The sequence below is a fragment of the Ictidomys tridecemlineatus genome, unplaced genomic scaffold, assembly GCF_052094955.1.
Source record: "Ictidomys tridecemlineatus isolate mIctTri1 unplaced genomic scaffold, mIctTri1.hap1 Scaffold_69, whole genome shotgun sequence".
Lineage (NCBI taxonomy): Eukaryota > Metazoa > Chordata > Mammalia > Rodentia > Sciuridae > Ictidomys > Ictidomys tridecemlineatus.
The window spans coordinates 837,590-853,652 of record NW_027524892.1 but is presented as its reverse complement, the minus strand read 5'-3'; the positions used below and the strand labels follow the sequence as shown (position 1 = coordinate 853,652).

Genomic DNA, 16,063 nt, shown 5'->3' with positions numbered 1-16,063 from the left:
ATGGCTGCAGTTATATGCATGCTTGTGCTCTTTATCTGCTGCTGCTCCTGGAGTTTGAACTGATAGTCTCTGCTCTCTATCTTACTCCTGCATGTTTATGGATTATGCAATGGCTTCCTCAGGGCGTGGGCCTGGGACCTGCTGTAGGAGAGTCGGAAGGGGTGAGCAGGGCAAGGTGATACTTATGATTTTTACCTTTAGGCTGGATCCTTCTTTTTGTGTTTGGCTTAGGCTAACCTGCAGCTGGGTGGTTAGAAGCACAGGAGGCTCAACTATGCACTCCTGAGATCTACTCAGGGGCCTCCCTTTCTTTAGGCCATTCCCCTGCTCCAGAACCTCCAAGGGCTCTGTACAGCTCACAGGAAACAGTGTAAGAACAGCAAGGCTCTCGTGGATTGAGCACTGTTACATGCCAGGAACTGGAGGGACTCTTTCCCGAATCCTCTTGGCAACTCTAAGACAAGGAACTATAGGACCTCCATTTTACAGTTGTGCAAATGAAGGTCCAGGAGATGAAGCAACTGGTGTGAATGAAAGAGGAAGGCCAGGAGGAGGTAGGACCAGTTGATCACCAGATATGGCTGGCTCCAGGGGCCTGCTGAGCTCCAAGGTCAAGGTCTTCCAGTCTCAGTCCTCACCTTTTCCTGTTTCTTGCAGGAACCAGCTGCTGCAGCCAGCCAGGTGCCTCCGTCACTGCCCCTTGAGCAAATCTGTCTCATGTCCCTTCAAAGTCAGTCTAGAATTTCTCAGGTTGCCTTCCCTAAGGCCAGCTACAATGAGTCCTGCCTTCACCTCCTTGTCCCAGCTTGCTCACCTCCCTGTCATCCCACCGCAGGACTACAGGAACCTTCACTTAGTCATCTCTGCCCCTGTCAGGCCCAGCATGCGCTCAAAACACATCTGGTGTCTTTCCAGCATTTGTTCAACAATTATTGAGCACCTACTGGCCCTGGACACTGTGTAACATGCAAGAATATGGCAGAAAATGAAACAAAATCCCTGCCCTTGGGGAATGTAGTTTCTGATCTGGGAGACAGAAAAACGAACAAGTGAATACATGCATGGACCATACGATGCCAGGGGATGAAAAATGCCACAGACGGGCCAGGGATGGACAGAGAGGCTGGGGACAGGGAAGCTCCCTTGGAGGAAAGTATTGGGAGAGGTAACACTCGAGCAGGAAGCAGAATTCAAGTCTGTTTGATGGAGGGATTGAGCAGTCCAGGGAAGGAATGAATGAAAAACAAATACCCAGGTGAGCTGGAAACTTAACTTGGAGATGAAAAAGGAGCATGATGGGGGGAATTGAGACAGGGACCCCGATATCTTTTTTCTCCCTTCTTCCATTAAAAAAAAAAAGTAACCTGTAATCCTAGCTACTCAGGAGACAGAGGCAGGAGGATTGCAAGTTTGAGGCCAGTCAGACCCTGGCTCAAAATAAAATAAAATAAGATAAAAAGAGCTAGGGATACAGTTCAGCTCCTGGATCAGTCCCCAGTACTGCCAAACAGGAAGAAAAAGAGGGAGAGATGTAACAGAGGTTGGTCATCAGTATTTAGTCTGGATGTAGCAAGGCCTCCTTGTCAAGGCCTACAGAATAGACCAGAAATTATAAGGATATGATACGATTGCTAATTTACTTGTTCTTGCTGCCCCCCTTCTCCCACTGAAAATTGAACCCAGGGGCAGGCACTGTACCACCAAGCTTTATCCTTTTTATTTATTTATTTTTAAATTTTGAGACAGGGTCTTGCTAAATTGCCTAGGTTGGCCTCAAATTTGTGATCCTCCTGTCTCAGCCTCCAGACTTGCTGGGATTATAGGCATGTGCCATCGCAGCCAGCAAGGATAACAATTGTTGAATTCAGGTGGAGAGTGTACAAATGTGTTGTATTGTTCTTTTTTTTTTCTTTCTTTTTTTTAAAGAGAGAGAGAGACACACACACACACAGAGAGAGAATTTTAATATTTATTTTTTAGTTTTCGGCAGACACAACATCTTTGTTTGTATGTGGTGCTGAGGATCGAACCTGGGCCGAACGCATGCCAGGCGAGCGCGCTACCGCTTGAGCCAGCCACATCCCCAGCCCTTGTATTCTTCTTAAAAGTTAAAACTTTTCTGTGCATCTAAAAATATTTCTTAGACATGGGTGTTTAAAAGAGTTATTATATTGGCTAAAGAAAAAGTATTCAAAATCAGATTAGTTTAGAGAGTTTGGTTCAGGGCCTTTCCACAGTAACCTCACATAATCTACATCACATCCCTGTGGGGTAGGTGGCACGGGGTGGGGTGCATTTCACAAATGAACAGAAACTCAGAGAGATAAGAGGTTTTCTCAAGGTCACACAGTAAAGTTTAGGCCAAGCTGAGAGTTGAACCCACATCTATCCAAATCAAAATTCTCTGCTTCTCTTTTTAAAGCCTCTTCTCTCCCATCCCATTTCCCAGGGCTGTTGGATAAGGCGAGACCCATGTGCATTTACCATGTGTCAGGCATTGCATGTATCAGTCAAATCCTCACAACAATCTCATATGGTCATCACTAATGACATTCCCATTGTATTAAGGTACAGAGAGTTTAACTAACTTGCTTAAGGTCACAAGCTAAGAATGGAAGAGCTGGGAGTTAAAGAACCCCGGCAGTCTGGCTGTATAGCCTCCCCTTAAAAGGGTCAAGTTAACAGTGGAAAAAGTTCAAATTGCTTTAGGAATATAGAGTAGGATTAATTTTGGTTCTCACAGAATCCCTTAAAAGTTCCCCACTCCTGGCTTCTGACATATTCCAAGACAGGGCTCTGGTTTCAGATGTGCCTACATGGGGGACACTTGCCTCTTGGATTCATCTGGGAGCTTCTTGAAGATGGTGGGGTGCTACTGTCACTCCCCATGGGTCTCTAGCTATTGCTCACTGCCTTCTGAGGTGCTCTGGATCAAGGCTGGTCTTTAGATATGGTCCTGTGCTAAAGTGATGGGATAGGACACCAATTTGCCTACAGAATGAGCTGCAGGGTCCAGAGAGACCACTGAGGCAGTTTACGGCTCAGTAGTCAAGGGCCTGCCTTCAGAGTCAGGCCAGTTTTGCGTGGAAGGGCGTGACTTGCTTCTCCTTATAGCAATGTCAGTTTCCTCTTTGGTTCCCTGTTCCGTGGGATGTGCACCTGTCTACAGGTCTCCTACTTCACTTGCTGGCCTTGGGTTCAACCTGGGGCCAGAGTGGCCTTTCTCCACCTCAGGGCCTTTGCCCTGCTGTTCCCCCTGGTGGCACTGTTCTGTCCTCACTTGTGGCTGGCTCTTTCTCACCCTTGGTCTCAGCTGATGTCAGCTGCTTAGGGAGACCTTCCTTGTCTACTGTAGCCTGCTGCCAACACATCCTCCTGTTTTATTTTGCTCATATCTGTTATTAGTACCAGATAATTATTGATTGACTTGCGTTTATTCTCCTCCACATGAATATAAGTTCAAATAAGACAAGAGATTTAATCTGTTTTGTTCTCAGCACCAACAACTGCATCTGGCATCCAATAAATAAATAATGAATTGATTGACTGAATAAATAAAAGAATGAATGAAAGCCGAGCCCCCCAAGCATTACAATCCCAGTTCTTCTGCTGCAGTGGGCTATCAGACCGTCAGACTTTGCAGATGGCCCCTTGGCCCCCTTCTCGAGGAGCCTGAGCGCAAGCTGGCTGGCTCTTGAGACACGCTCCCTGCAAGCCTGGGCGGTGGCCCCCCGGGGAGAGGGGCTGTCGTCATTTAGTGACGCTCCCTAAAGCCACTGCGCAGCCGCGGGGGCTACTGGGGTCGGGTGGCGAGCGCGCGGGTCTTTTGCGACAGTGCCCGGCGGCGCTGGTCCCGCCCCTCCGCCCCTGTGCGACCGCCCGCCCCGCCCCCGTCGCTGCGCTGGCTCCGGGCCGCGCGGCCCCGCCCGCTTCATGTGGCCCGTCCAGCGGCGGCCGTTGGCTGGGATCCGCGAGGCGGCAGCGGTGGCGGCGGCGGCGGCTCGCGAGGCTCCGGAGACGGCGGCGGAGGCCCAGGCGGCGGCGCACGGGAGCGGCAGGAGCAGGCCCGGCCCTTGAGCGGCTGCCGGGCTGCAGCATGTGCGCCCGCAGGGGGCTCCTGTGGCTGCCGCGCCGCTCGCTGCTCGCTGCGCTCTTCTTCTTCTCCCTCTCGTCCTCGCTGCTCTACTCCGTCTGTGTGGCCCGCGGCATAGGTAGGAGGGGGCCTCCCGGGACCCGACCCCGACCCGGGCCGGCGCGCCTGAGGCCGCCGCACCTTCCCGCCCGTTGCGCCCGCCCCGGGGCGCCGCCTGCCGCCCCGCGGACCCCTTCCCCTCCCCCCCCGCCACGCGGACCCCTTCCCCCCGCGCCCCGTGGACCCCTACCCCCCCGCCGCCCCGCGGACCCCTTCCCCCCCCGCCGCCCCGCGGACCCCTTCCCCCCGCCGCTCCGCAGACCCCTTCCCCCCTGCCCCGCGGACCCCTTCCCCCCCCGCCCCGCGGACCCCTTCCCCCCCCCGCCCCGCGGACCCCTTCCCCCCCCCCCCCCCGCCCCGCGGACCCCTTCGCCCCCCCCCCCCGCCCCGCCGACCCCTTCCCCCCGCCCCGGCGCGGCTCCCGCGCACAGACCTGGCGCCGGCGGCAGAGCCCTGCCGCCCGCGCATCCTCCCCCGGCGCCAGAGCCCCCTGCCCGCCGGAGCCGCGCTCCCGCGCCGGGTCTCCGGTTCCCCGGTCCCCGGGTCCCGCCGACCCCTGGCCTGCCCGCGCTACCCACTCCCCCGCAGCGTCGTGCCGCCTCTGGCCCCCGAGTCCGAGCCATTTCATACAGAAAAGTAAAAACTGTAAAGGTCTCATAATACCAAGGTGCTGGTAAGCAACAGAAATTCTCATACCTTGTGGGTAGGAATGAATGTATTTTCCTCATAAAAGTCTTATGAATCTTTTATGAGATTTATTTCTATATATTTTTCTTATAAATGATATTTCTAAATTTTATATTATGTGTTGTTCTCTGTGAGAATGAAATTGATTTTTTGGTAATTGTTGTACTTATGTTTAGCAACTTACCTGCACTGCTATAATACAACTAATGACTTGTCTATAAATTCTTAGGATTTTCTTTATAGATAATTGTATCCCTAGTAGGTAATCCTAAGTTTGTTAGCTTTCTAATGCTTAGTCTTTTAAAAATTTTTATTTATCTTATTTTGCTGCTGGAACCTGTAGCACAATTTTGCTAGAAATAGAGATAGCAGGCATCTTTATGTTGTTGTTATTTGTTGAAATTTTTAATCTGTCCTTTATCTGATTAAAAAAAACCAATTGTTGAGTGCTTTCCTGCATCATTTGAGATAAATACGTTTTGTTTTTCCCTAGAATTTTCAAATATTATGAATTACATGTTATTCTTTTTGTTGTAGTTTTCAATGCTGGGGATTGAAGGGCCTTGTACACGCTAGGCAATTGCTCTACCACTGAACTACATTCCCAGCACTTATGCTGATTTTTAAATATAATATATTTGCATACTGAGAATGAACTCAACTTTGACATGTTTTTATACATTATTAAATTTTCTTTAGAAAGGATATACATTTATGCTTCTCACTGGGTTCATAATTGAGATTGGCTTATGTTCTTCCTTTCTCATGCTGTCCCTGTCATATTTTATATGCATTTTTAGATTTAATTATAATATACAGTGTGCAAGTCATTACAGCTTCACAAAGTGATCACATTTGTGTAACAAGAAAGAAGCAGAACTTTTCTAGGACACCAAGGGCCCTTCATCTTCTCTTCTAATCAGCACTGTTTCCCTGACAGTAACCAAAATCCTAATTTCTAACACTTTAGTTTTACCTTTTACTTTAATGTTATAAAAATGAATTCCTATATTTGAGGCCATTTTAAAAAATAAATGTTCCTTGTTTGAGGCTATTTTAAAGAATAAATGTTCCTTGAAAAGAATGTGTTTGTTAGATTCAGGATTCCTTATGGTTCGTTTGATCAAATTTTTTTATTACATTGTTCTTACTAATGTCTAAAAATTATTTTTATCAATTATTATTTTATTAAATCTACTGTTTCACTTGCATATTATTACTTTCTTCTTGTAATTTTATATACAGATTTAGAATCACCATAGTTATTAACCCACAGCTAATTTTGAACTTCTTGTCCTAGGTTCATGCTTTGAATATCCTCAGAGCCTTGTTTAGAGATACACCTCTAGGAGAAAATATCATTCCGTATGTTGCCGATGGAGCTAAGGCTGAAATTCTGGGTTTTACCTCACCAGTCTGGGCAGTGAGTGCTTTTGCCATTTACTTTCATTGATTTAATTGTACCTCTGATTAAGTTTTAATAAACCTTTCACTGGATGATAAAAAAATATATATTGCATTTTATCAAGGAATTTCTCTAGGGAATAAATTCTTGGATCAGACTATATTTTGATTCTTGATGTTTTATGGCTTCATTTTATCTCTTTTGTTGGTTTATTAGACTTAAGTCTTTTATTTTAGTGCAGTAAGCTATAACTTTAACTTATCACAGTCTACCCTTGAGTGATATTTTGCTGTGCCACTTAAAGTATAAGAACTTAATATTTTGCTTCCCTTTTCTTCTTCCTATCTTGATGCTGCTATTGTTATACATTTTACTTTTTTGTGTGTTGTAAGCCTACCCTAGGTTGTTATTACTTTTGTTTAAAGTCAGTTATCTTTTTTTTTAAATTTGCCATTTTAACCATTTAACTTGGCATAAGTGTATACAATATTCATCACATTACACATTTTCAGAACCTTTTTGTCATCCCCAACAAAAGATCTATACTCATTAAGTTTTGACTTCCTGTATTTTCTTATCCCAGGTAACCTCTGTAATACCTTTGGATTCTATGAATTTACCTGACCTAATATCTCTTATAAGTGGAATAATAACAATATTTATTAATTTATATTTGGCTTATTTCGTTTAATATAATGTCTTTAAGTTTCAACCAAGTTGTAACGTGTCAGAATTATATTCCTTTTTAAGTCTGCATAACATTTCATTGTATGTGTGTACTTTATTTTCTTTATCCACTCATCTGTTGATAGATTGTTTCCACATTTTACTTATTATGGTAATTCAGCAGTGAGCATTAGCATACAAGTTATCTGAGTCCCTGCTTTCAGTTAATTTGGGTGTATTATAGGGTAATTCTATGTTTAACTTTTTGAGGAACCATCAAACTCTTCCATAGAGACAGTATCATTTTATGTTCATATCAGCAATGCACAAGAGTTCCAATTTGTTTAAGTCTTCACTTAGGATTTTCATTTTTTAAAATGATAGTTCTTCCTGATGGGTTTGAAGTGGTATCCCTTTATGATTTTGCTTTGCATTTCCCTACTGATTAGTAATATTGATCTAGAAGCAGACCAACTCTTTCTTAGTATCTTAATGTATCTCTTTTTGGATGTTGTAGATTCTGTATATCATATGTTGAGTGAGTGGTACCAATATATTCTATCAAAAGTTGAAAAATCAAGCACAAAACATTAAATAGAAGTCTAAATATTGAATCACTTTTTTTTTTCAATATAACACTGTCCAGAAACCATTTGACTTAGAACTCTGTAAAGACTGTGAGCAGTACCTAGTGTACTTCTTAGATTTAAGAAAGGAAACTTTCATGTGTCTTTTTTCATGATTCCTTGGAGAAACCCTTATTTTTTTTTCTCCTATGTCATTGTGTCTTCTAGAGTAAAGGACAATAACCTATGATTCATAGGCGCTTGACATGTGGCTTTACAAAAATGCTTGGCAAAGGGGAGGGGAGGAGCAAAGAACCTAGGTCTTAAACCCACAGAGTGGGGGGTGTGGTGGCGCATGCCTGTGATCCCAGCAGCTTCGGAGATCTGAGGCAGGAGGATTATGAGTTCAAAGCCAGCCTCAGCAACAGTGAGGCATAAGCATCTCAGTGAGACCCTGTCTCTAAATAAAATGCAAAGTAGGGCTGGGGATGTGGCTCAAGTGGTTAAGTCCCCCTGAGTTCAATCCTTTGTAACTCCCCACCCACAACTCCCACAAACAAAACAAAATCCACAGAGTGGAGTATTTACTAGACAGGCAGGCTTTCCAATTAGTACAAACCATTTCATACCAATATGATAAGCCTCTAATTGAGATTCAGTCTGTTGCAGTGGCTGCCAAAGGCACAGACTCCCAGTGTGAGGAACACTCCTCAAGGTTGCCAACATTTGCCTAGACAATTGGGCATCTTCTTGTAAGAGATGCAGACTTTTGGAATTCTGTCTAGGAGCATTGCATAACTGCCCTTGAAGGCACAGCGTTTACCTTTTACATTTATAGGAAGTAGAACAATACCCGTATACCATCAGTGTAATCAGAGATGTAGGAATGTGGCTTGATCATCAGGAAAATTAGAGATGGTAAAACTGATTGCTAACAATATTAATATTGTTGTTCTTCAAGTCTAATCCAGATAATACAAGAAATATTTTCTGTGAAAGGGCTTTAGCAGTGTGAAATGTGGTGATTTTCCCAACTTTTTGCCAAAGCCAAAAGTGTCAGAAACAAATGATTCCTTTGTGGAAGTCCATTTGTGAGACCCAAAACAGTAATGCATATGCCTGAAAATTTTTTTAAAATAAAGGAAAACATAAGAGAAACCTTTAAAATGAGTTACCTGTTAAGCCACCACAGAGTTATCATGATTCTGATGCATATTTTTTATCCTGTGAGTTTTATGCATGAATACTATCAATATCCATATATATATATCCACAAAAGCTTGTAATAATATAAATGCTTATGATAATTTTATTAACTGGAATCTTCCTTTTGAACACTGGTTGTATAGGAATATTTTGTTTCTATTTGCTGTTCTTGCTTTGTCAGACAAAGTAACATCATACCTGTGACAATCTATACTGTTGCCATAAATTTTTTTAACTTTATAACAGTTTCACAGACTCCAGGCATAGCATTGGCTGTGTTCAGTTCTGGTGATGATCTTCTTGCTTGTAGAGTCCTGAGCAAGCATGGGACTTCATGTGGGGTGGGAGGGAGCTCATGTTGCCATATGCTGATTGCTGTATTTCCTTTCTTATGAAAACCTAATGAAATTATAAGTCAACATAATCACCGGCTATGAAGAAACCTTCATTTTACAGTAACAGTTTACTATAGCATTATTTGTTGAAGTCATTTTAAAGGGTGTTTTTCCCCTAGTGCTTGTGAAATATGGTTTGATTTACAGAAATTTGATTTGTGTGCATCCTCTCAGGAATATATTGTGCCTAAAGCTGGCGACATCTGTACTTTTGACTTAATTGTTTTTCCTGATAAGTTGGAGAGGCAAAAACCCAGGTAAAGTGAATTATTTGTAGTAAAGGGCCATTTTTCAGAGAGCATTCATGTATAGATTTAATGTGTTTTTACAGATTACTGGCTATTTGTATTGAGACCTTACAGGTCTTTCAATCTTTGCTACTTGGTTGGAATTTTTTAAATACAGAGAAAATGTACTATTGTAAACATTGTAGGCATTAGGCATACCTACAGTGTAGTAGATGACATATTAAGCACTGGAAATACTAATATAAATAATGTACCTGGCATCATTTATATTACATTGATTAATTTCAGTAAACTTTATTATACTTCATATTTTATATATAAATAAAATAAGGCTAAGAGACGTGAAATACCTTTGTCTAAGAATGTGCAACTATTATCTGTCTGACTTCAGAATCTGAAGTGTGGTAAAGCAGTTTTGTGTGTGATAGGATTGCAGAAAAGGTCATTTTAGCTGATTTGTAGGGCTTGGGCCCTGTGTCCTCAGAAAGCAACTGGAGGTAAGGTTTTATTGAGTGGTACAAACCCAGAGCAGCAAGAATGAAAGAAAACAATAAATAAGGCAAGAAAGGAGGAAAGATGCTACCAAGTAGGCCCTAACCTTGCAAGAAAACTGAGCTGGTTGTCTTGTCACATGGTACATCTTCTACTATGTGAAACTACCACCTCTTAGAAGAGTCCCATTGCTTGTTTCTTGTTGGTCAGAGTTTACCCCTTGGGGCATTAACCCAACTTGGACAAGTGTTGGCATAAACACTTGAAATGCAACTGTGATTCCTTCTGCTATTGAAAAGCCTATTGAAAAATCCTTCACAAGGGGGTTTTATAGCAGGGAATGATGGGTTTTCTATTAATCTAGATAAATGGGGACTTGATTCTAAGGTGGCAAGAAGGAAGGAGGAAGACCAATCAGGAAGCTATTATAATAGTTCTGCCAAAAGGTGATGATGGCCTAGAATAGAGAAATGTTAGTAAAGATGGTAAGAAATGATTATGTTTGACGTACATTTTGTAGATGAAGTTAGTTTAGTCAAAATTTAAGTTACATAAAATGACTTATAGATACATATGCATAGATCCTTAGAGTTTTCTGGGCAGTTGTTCTTTTAAAATAGCATCTGATTCTCTTTATTATGTTTAGTGACTGTTGGACACCTGATTGCTTTTCCCTAGGCAACTCTCAGCCTTTCCAATAGAGCTTGCCAAGCAACCCAACTAGGGTCCTCCTATGACTCATCCTGAGGTTATATTTTCATCTAGAACAGTTTTATCTTGCTTCTCTCAAGTCAGTTCTGATTCACAGCATGCAGGGGATATCAGAGGAATATACAAAAAAGACTTTCAGATCTTCCTGGCAGCACTGCCACGATTACTTTGTGTCTTGTTGGCACCAATGACTCTGCCCTCTGGCAGTTGTGAAGTTGCTATGAAGGTTCCAGGCTTAGGGCTGTGTAGTCTTGAAATCCAGCTGTGCTCCACTCATCATGCTATGTGCCTTGGAATGGAGCTTCATTTACTCAGAGGAAGAGGTACATTTTTTCTAATTCACTTATAGATGCTGTATGGATTAGTGGAAACCCTTTCTTTACTTTTGACCTCTCATGGGAGAAGTATCTTACAGCTTTGGAAGACAGTTACCAAGAACTCAAGTATTGCTGGTCTTCTCCTTAGAAGCCCAGAAAATATGGCATGGTTTTTCTGGATTATAGGTGTAGGATTTCTTCAAAGTCACATGGCTTAGAACTCAAATCTCATTTAATTTTTTTCAAAATCATTGGATCTAGTGTTCTAAAGAACATAATACAGGAAATTTTGACACATACTGTTAGATCTGCATTAAATACTATGCCTATACATAAGCTGGAGAGAAAACTGAATAATATTTTTCTCCAAAAAGGAAAATAGAAAATGCTTTTAACCTTATTCTTTGCAAAAATGTTGTTGTATTTTGAGTTATATTTCTTATGCTTATACTATTTCATGTATTGATAGCAGTGACAAGTTATATAATTATGCCAACCATTCAGTAGTTAGTGGAACTTTGAAAAATGTTTTTGGTTTTTAAAAACCAATCTTATTACTAAAGTGCTTTCTTTATGAAACTTTTTGCTGTCTAATTCACAGTGAGCTCTCAAATATATTTGATGAATAAATGTTTTATTGGGTCTATTATTGATATTTACTTTATATTTATTAAAATAAATCCTAATTTTTAAGAGAATAACATTTTTCCAATATTTATTTTATATCTAAAGAATTCTAAAGCAGAACTACTAATCTGTCTAAGCCATATTAATTGGTGATAGAATAAAAACTTCACATTTATTTCCTATTTTTAATATTCTCAAAGATTTCTAGTTAAAACAAGAGTTTATGATTCTTACTTGATCCTCTCTCACGATTAGTTCACTTAGTTTCATTTCAGTTTTCAATAGTTTTGTCATTATAACAAGTGGGTTTAGTGGCCAACAAAAAGCTGCCAAAAGCTTTCATTCCATGGAATTCCCTACTTTGGTGTTGTAGATTTTCTCATGTAAGTTTCTGGACAAAATAGAACATCCTATCTCATGACACTTAGAAAGTTTTTTCCTATTTTGAATCAAACTTGGTGGTAATGAGAATCCCAGAAATATATACTTGTTTTATGTTTTATCGATTCCACCTTTCTACTTCCACTTTCTCTCTACCCCAGTGTTTTCTCTCCCCCAACAGCTAGATGGAAGATGAGTGGCTGCTTTTAAATATTTAAAAGATAAGTCTGGATTAAGTAAGACTGTACTGAATTATGTTTATTTTTAAACTCATTTTATTCATTACATAAATTGAATACATTTTAGCAAAATTAATTTAGCTCATTAATTGTCCATTTTTATTCCATGTTTACCTTTACCTGATCTTTAGAGCTCTCAATTTTCTTAGCAATGACAAACTAAAGTAGCTAATACTCTAAAAATGATACTGTTTTCTGTTTCTTATCATATTAGGTATGAGCAATTAATTTGAATAAAATGCTAGTGATTTAAGTCTTTCTAAAAATCAAACATCACTTCAGTGCTTGGTTTAATGTACATTAATTAAAGTAGTCAATACTTATACTCTGGCATATGTGAACTTGTGCTTCTTTATTACTTTTCTGAACTGTTCATTTTAAGGAAGGTGACACTGTTTCAGTAGCAAGCACTTGATTTTTGACATCAATAAATTCTACATGTTTTAAAAGTTATTGCCACAGCTGAAATAATAGTGTTTCACTTCTTTTTTAATACTGAAGCTGGGTGTGGTCCCTTAAAATAGTTATGAATAAGGCCGGTTGGTATTTTGCCATAGTTCAGTACATTTATATATAAAAAGCTATTGCCTTTGCTTAACTTAAAGAAATGTTTAAGTGATAATAGTTTGTTAGTGGTCTCTTATTGTTCAGCTACAACATTTTTATCTTAAATGTTTGAAGTGTGAAATAAAATGGATTTTAAAGTCAAGAAGGAAAAAAAGCTAACTACTATTTTGAAGATTAGCTCATTGATACATCTCAATACAAGCAAAATTCTTTTATAAATCAGTTTTGAAAGAATATAGTAAGTCATAGCTAAATGGAATTGATGGAAGTGTGTGGTTTTATTGAGTATCTTGTGTCTTGTATAGAAGGCATTGATGACTGGGACAAATTACTTAACCTGCCTGTACTTCAGTTTTCACACCTGTAAAATGATCACAGCTAATTCAGAGTTGGGGAGGATTAATTAAATTAATGTTTATCAATCATTTAGGAGAGCCTATAAGTAAGTGCTCATTAGTTATTAATAAGTGGTTAATAATTAATAGTATTTGTTATTAATAAATTATTTGATTATTATATTTATACTTAATTATTTACTAGTTTTGCTGGAGTTGAGTGGTATATTTGAACAATAATGATTGGGGATATTAGACTTTATGTAGAAAAGATTGCTTACTGCTGGTTTCTATACATAGCTATTTAAGAGGATGAATAAACTTGAGTATTTTGCAAACTATGTATAAACATAATTTTCAAATGTAATCTCTTTTCAGATTAAAATTGCATATTTTCTAAGATTTTATATTGAAATTTTAAAAAGATTATGGAGATAATTAAATATTATTACTTGTGTGTCTGAGAGGCATATCTTGCTCAATAATAGGTTTTTCTGTGAGTTGCTATCCTAGCTGTTTGTTGAAGATTCAGTAATTGAAGAATGTCCACTAGCCTAAGCACCAGAGGCCAGGACAATACTGTTACTTCCCTTTACTACTCTTTTACCTTTCAAAGAACATTAACCAAACACAAAATCACCAAATCCCCAATTTACTAAACTTTTTGTAAGTCATACAGAAAATACATTCAGAATAACATGTCAGTTTTTTTCCAAAATATGTCATTTTGTAAGCATTGTAAATGTTTACATTGTAAATGTTACACAGTTCTTTGCTTTTATCATCTAGACTTATTCCTAAACACATTTCAGAAATATCTTTTTTGGAAGGACCTAGAAGCCTCAGTGGCATTGTTCAGCTGCCTGCCCTGATAATTTCTTTTATGATTCTCATGAATCTCCTCTTTTCATGTCCACCTTAGCTATTCATATTTTTATTCTGAATATTGTTTAGACAGTTTGAAATAACTTAAATGATTTTTCCTTCAGTTTTCCCCTTTCCTTTAAATTATGTATGCATTGCATACCTGTATCAAGGGGTTTTTTGTTTGTTTTTTAGAAAGTATCACTGTGTTGCCCACACCGGCCTTAAACTCTTAGGCTCCTGCCTTAGCCTTCCCAGTAGGTGGTACACGTAACTATGCCCAGCTCACAACAGTGTTCTTAAGGGCATGTCAGTTAAAAAAAAAAGAACAATAAAAACACACTTCTATGTAACTTATTGTTAAAGAAATCCTAGATTCCTCAGCAAGGAGTTTGTGAAAGGTCCATTTCAGAATGACTATGCCCTACTTCACTTTACTTTTCACACCCATCCCTCTGCTTTCAGTTCGGGATTTTAAGTAATTGAACCTTGACAATTTTCCAAACTCTTTGATTTGGAAATCCTCCCTAGTCTTTGGGACTGGATTCCTAATATAGATCATGTTCTTTTCCTTTAGGACATAAAAGGAACTTATTTTGCTGAAGCTTATAGATTGAATGTCTCTCTTTTTAATATAGTGATTTGATATATGTTTTATCACACATAATAGAACATGAGCATATTAAAAGCAAGGACTGTGCCCTATCACATGTGTTTTATAGCTTATTTTATAAAACAGATTGACTATAAAATTTGCACCATTCATCACAAATACTAATTTTGTTAATATTGCCTACATTTTTATACAAGTCAGAATTGAGCTTAAATCAGAATTAAATTAGACCATTGTGCTATCTTTCAGATATCTTTTAGTAAATTTCAGGCTTTATGAGAAGATGGTTGGAAGGGAAGATGTCAAAACTCTCTTTTCATTGCCCTCCCCCTTTTTAATTTTCTGCTTTCTTTTTTAAAGTTAGTATTTTGTGGCTAGAGTTGTAGCTCAGTGGTAGAGTGCTTGCTTGCCCAGCATGTGTGAGGCACTGGGTTCAATCCTCAGCACCACATAAAAACAAATTAATAAAATAAAGGTATTATGTCCATCTACAGCTAAAAAAAAGCTATTTTTAAAAATAAATAGTCAATATTTTAACTTACAGATAACAAAGATAGTACATATAAATGGGGTAACATGTTTTGATACATGTATATATTGTGTTATATTTAAATCCAGTTAACATTTTCTACTCACGTATCATTTCTTATGTTTAAAAACTTACAAATTTTTTTCTTTTTTCTTTTGAAATGTAGGATGCATTTATTTATCCCCCCACTCACCCCTACTGTCTCTAACCACTGGTAACTACCATTATACTTTTAACTTCTATGAAATCAGCTTTTTTGTATTCCACATGAATAAGATTTTGTGGGTCTTGTCTCTGTGCCTGGCTTACTTCATTAATATAATGATCTTGTTCCATCGTGTTGTTGCAAAGGATAGGATTTCTTTATTTTTATGACTGAATAGTATTCCATTGTGTATATATAACACTTTTTTATCCACTTATCAGTTGATGGACTCTTAGGTTTCCATTTCTTGGCTAATAAGAATAGTGCTGCTATGAATATGGGAGTGCAGGTGTCTCTGCAGCTTACTGATTTCCTTTCCTTTGGCCATATATCCTGGAGTGGAATTGTTGGATCATATCACAGTTCAATTTTTAATCTTTTGAGGAACCTCCACACTGCTTTTCATAATGGCTATCTTTGTTGCCCTTTAAATCATATCTAGACCTATCACCAAACCAAACTTGATTTAGAATTGGTTGTGGCATATTAGTTTAGAAGAGAATATATACTCATCTCTCTCCCACTTCTCAGCCCTTTGTCTTCTGATTCTCTTCTCTAAAATCTGCAAGGTGCTAGAAAAGGAATAATAATTTATTTAAAGAAGTATAGATCTCTTTTGTAAATTTTTTAAATTGTAGATGGACACTATATCTTTGTTTCATTTATTTTTTTTTATGTGGTACTGAGGATGGAGCCCAGTGCCTCACACATGTGAAGCAAGTGTTCAACCACTGAGCTAAAATCCCAGTCCCTATAGATCTCTTATAAATAAAAATTCTTGATTTTAGTAACTGACAGTTAAAATTATCTTGGGATTT

The 16,063-nt window shown here is 39.3% G+C and overlaps 1 protein-coding gene across 1 annotated transcript in view; it reads left to right on the top strand.

Moving 5' to 3' along the window:
* Positions 1-16,063, top strand: part of LOC144374422 (uncharacterized) — a 42,214-nt gene that overhangs the window by 1,381 nt on the left and 24,770 nt on the right. The window contains exons 2-4 of the mRNA XM_078037263.1: positions 3,774-4,189; positions 4,624-4,828; positions 6,180-6,302. Of these exons, the coding sequence (XP_077893389.1) occupies positions 3,774-4,189; positions 4,624-4,828; positions 6,180-6,302 (744 nt within the window). The remainder of the gene's footprint in view (positions 1-3,773; positions 4,190-4,623; positions 4,829-6,179; positions 6,303-16,063) is intronic.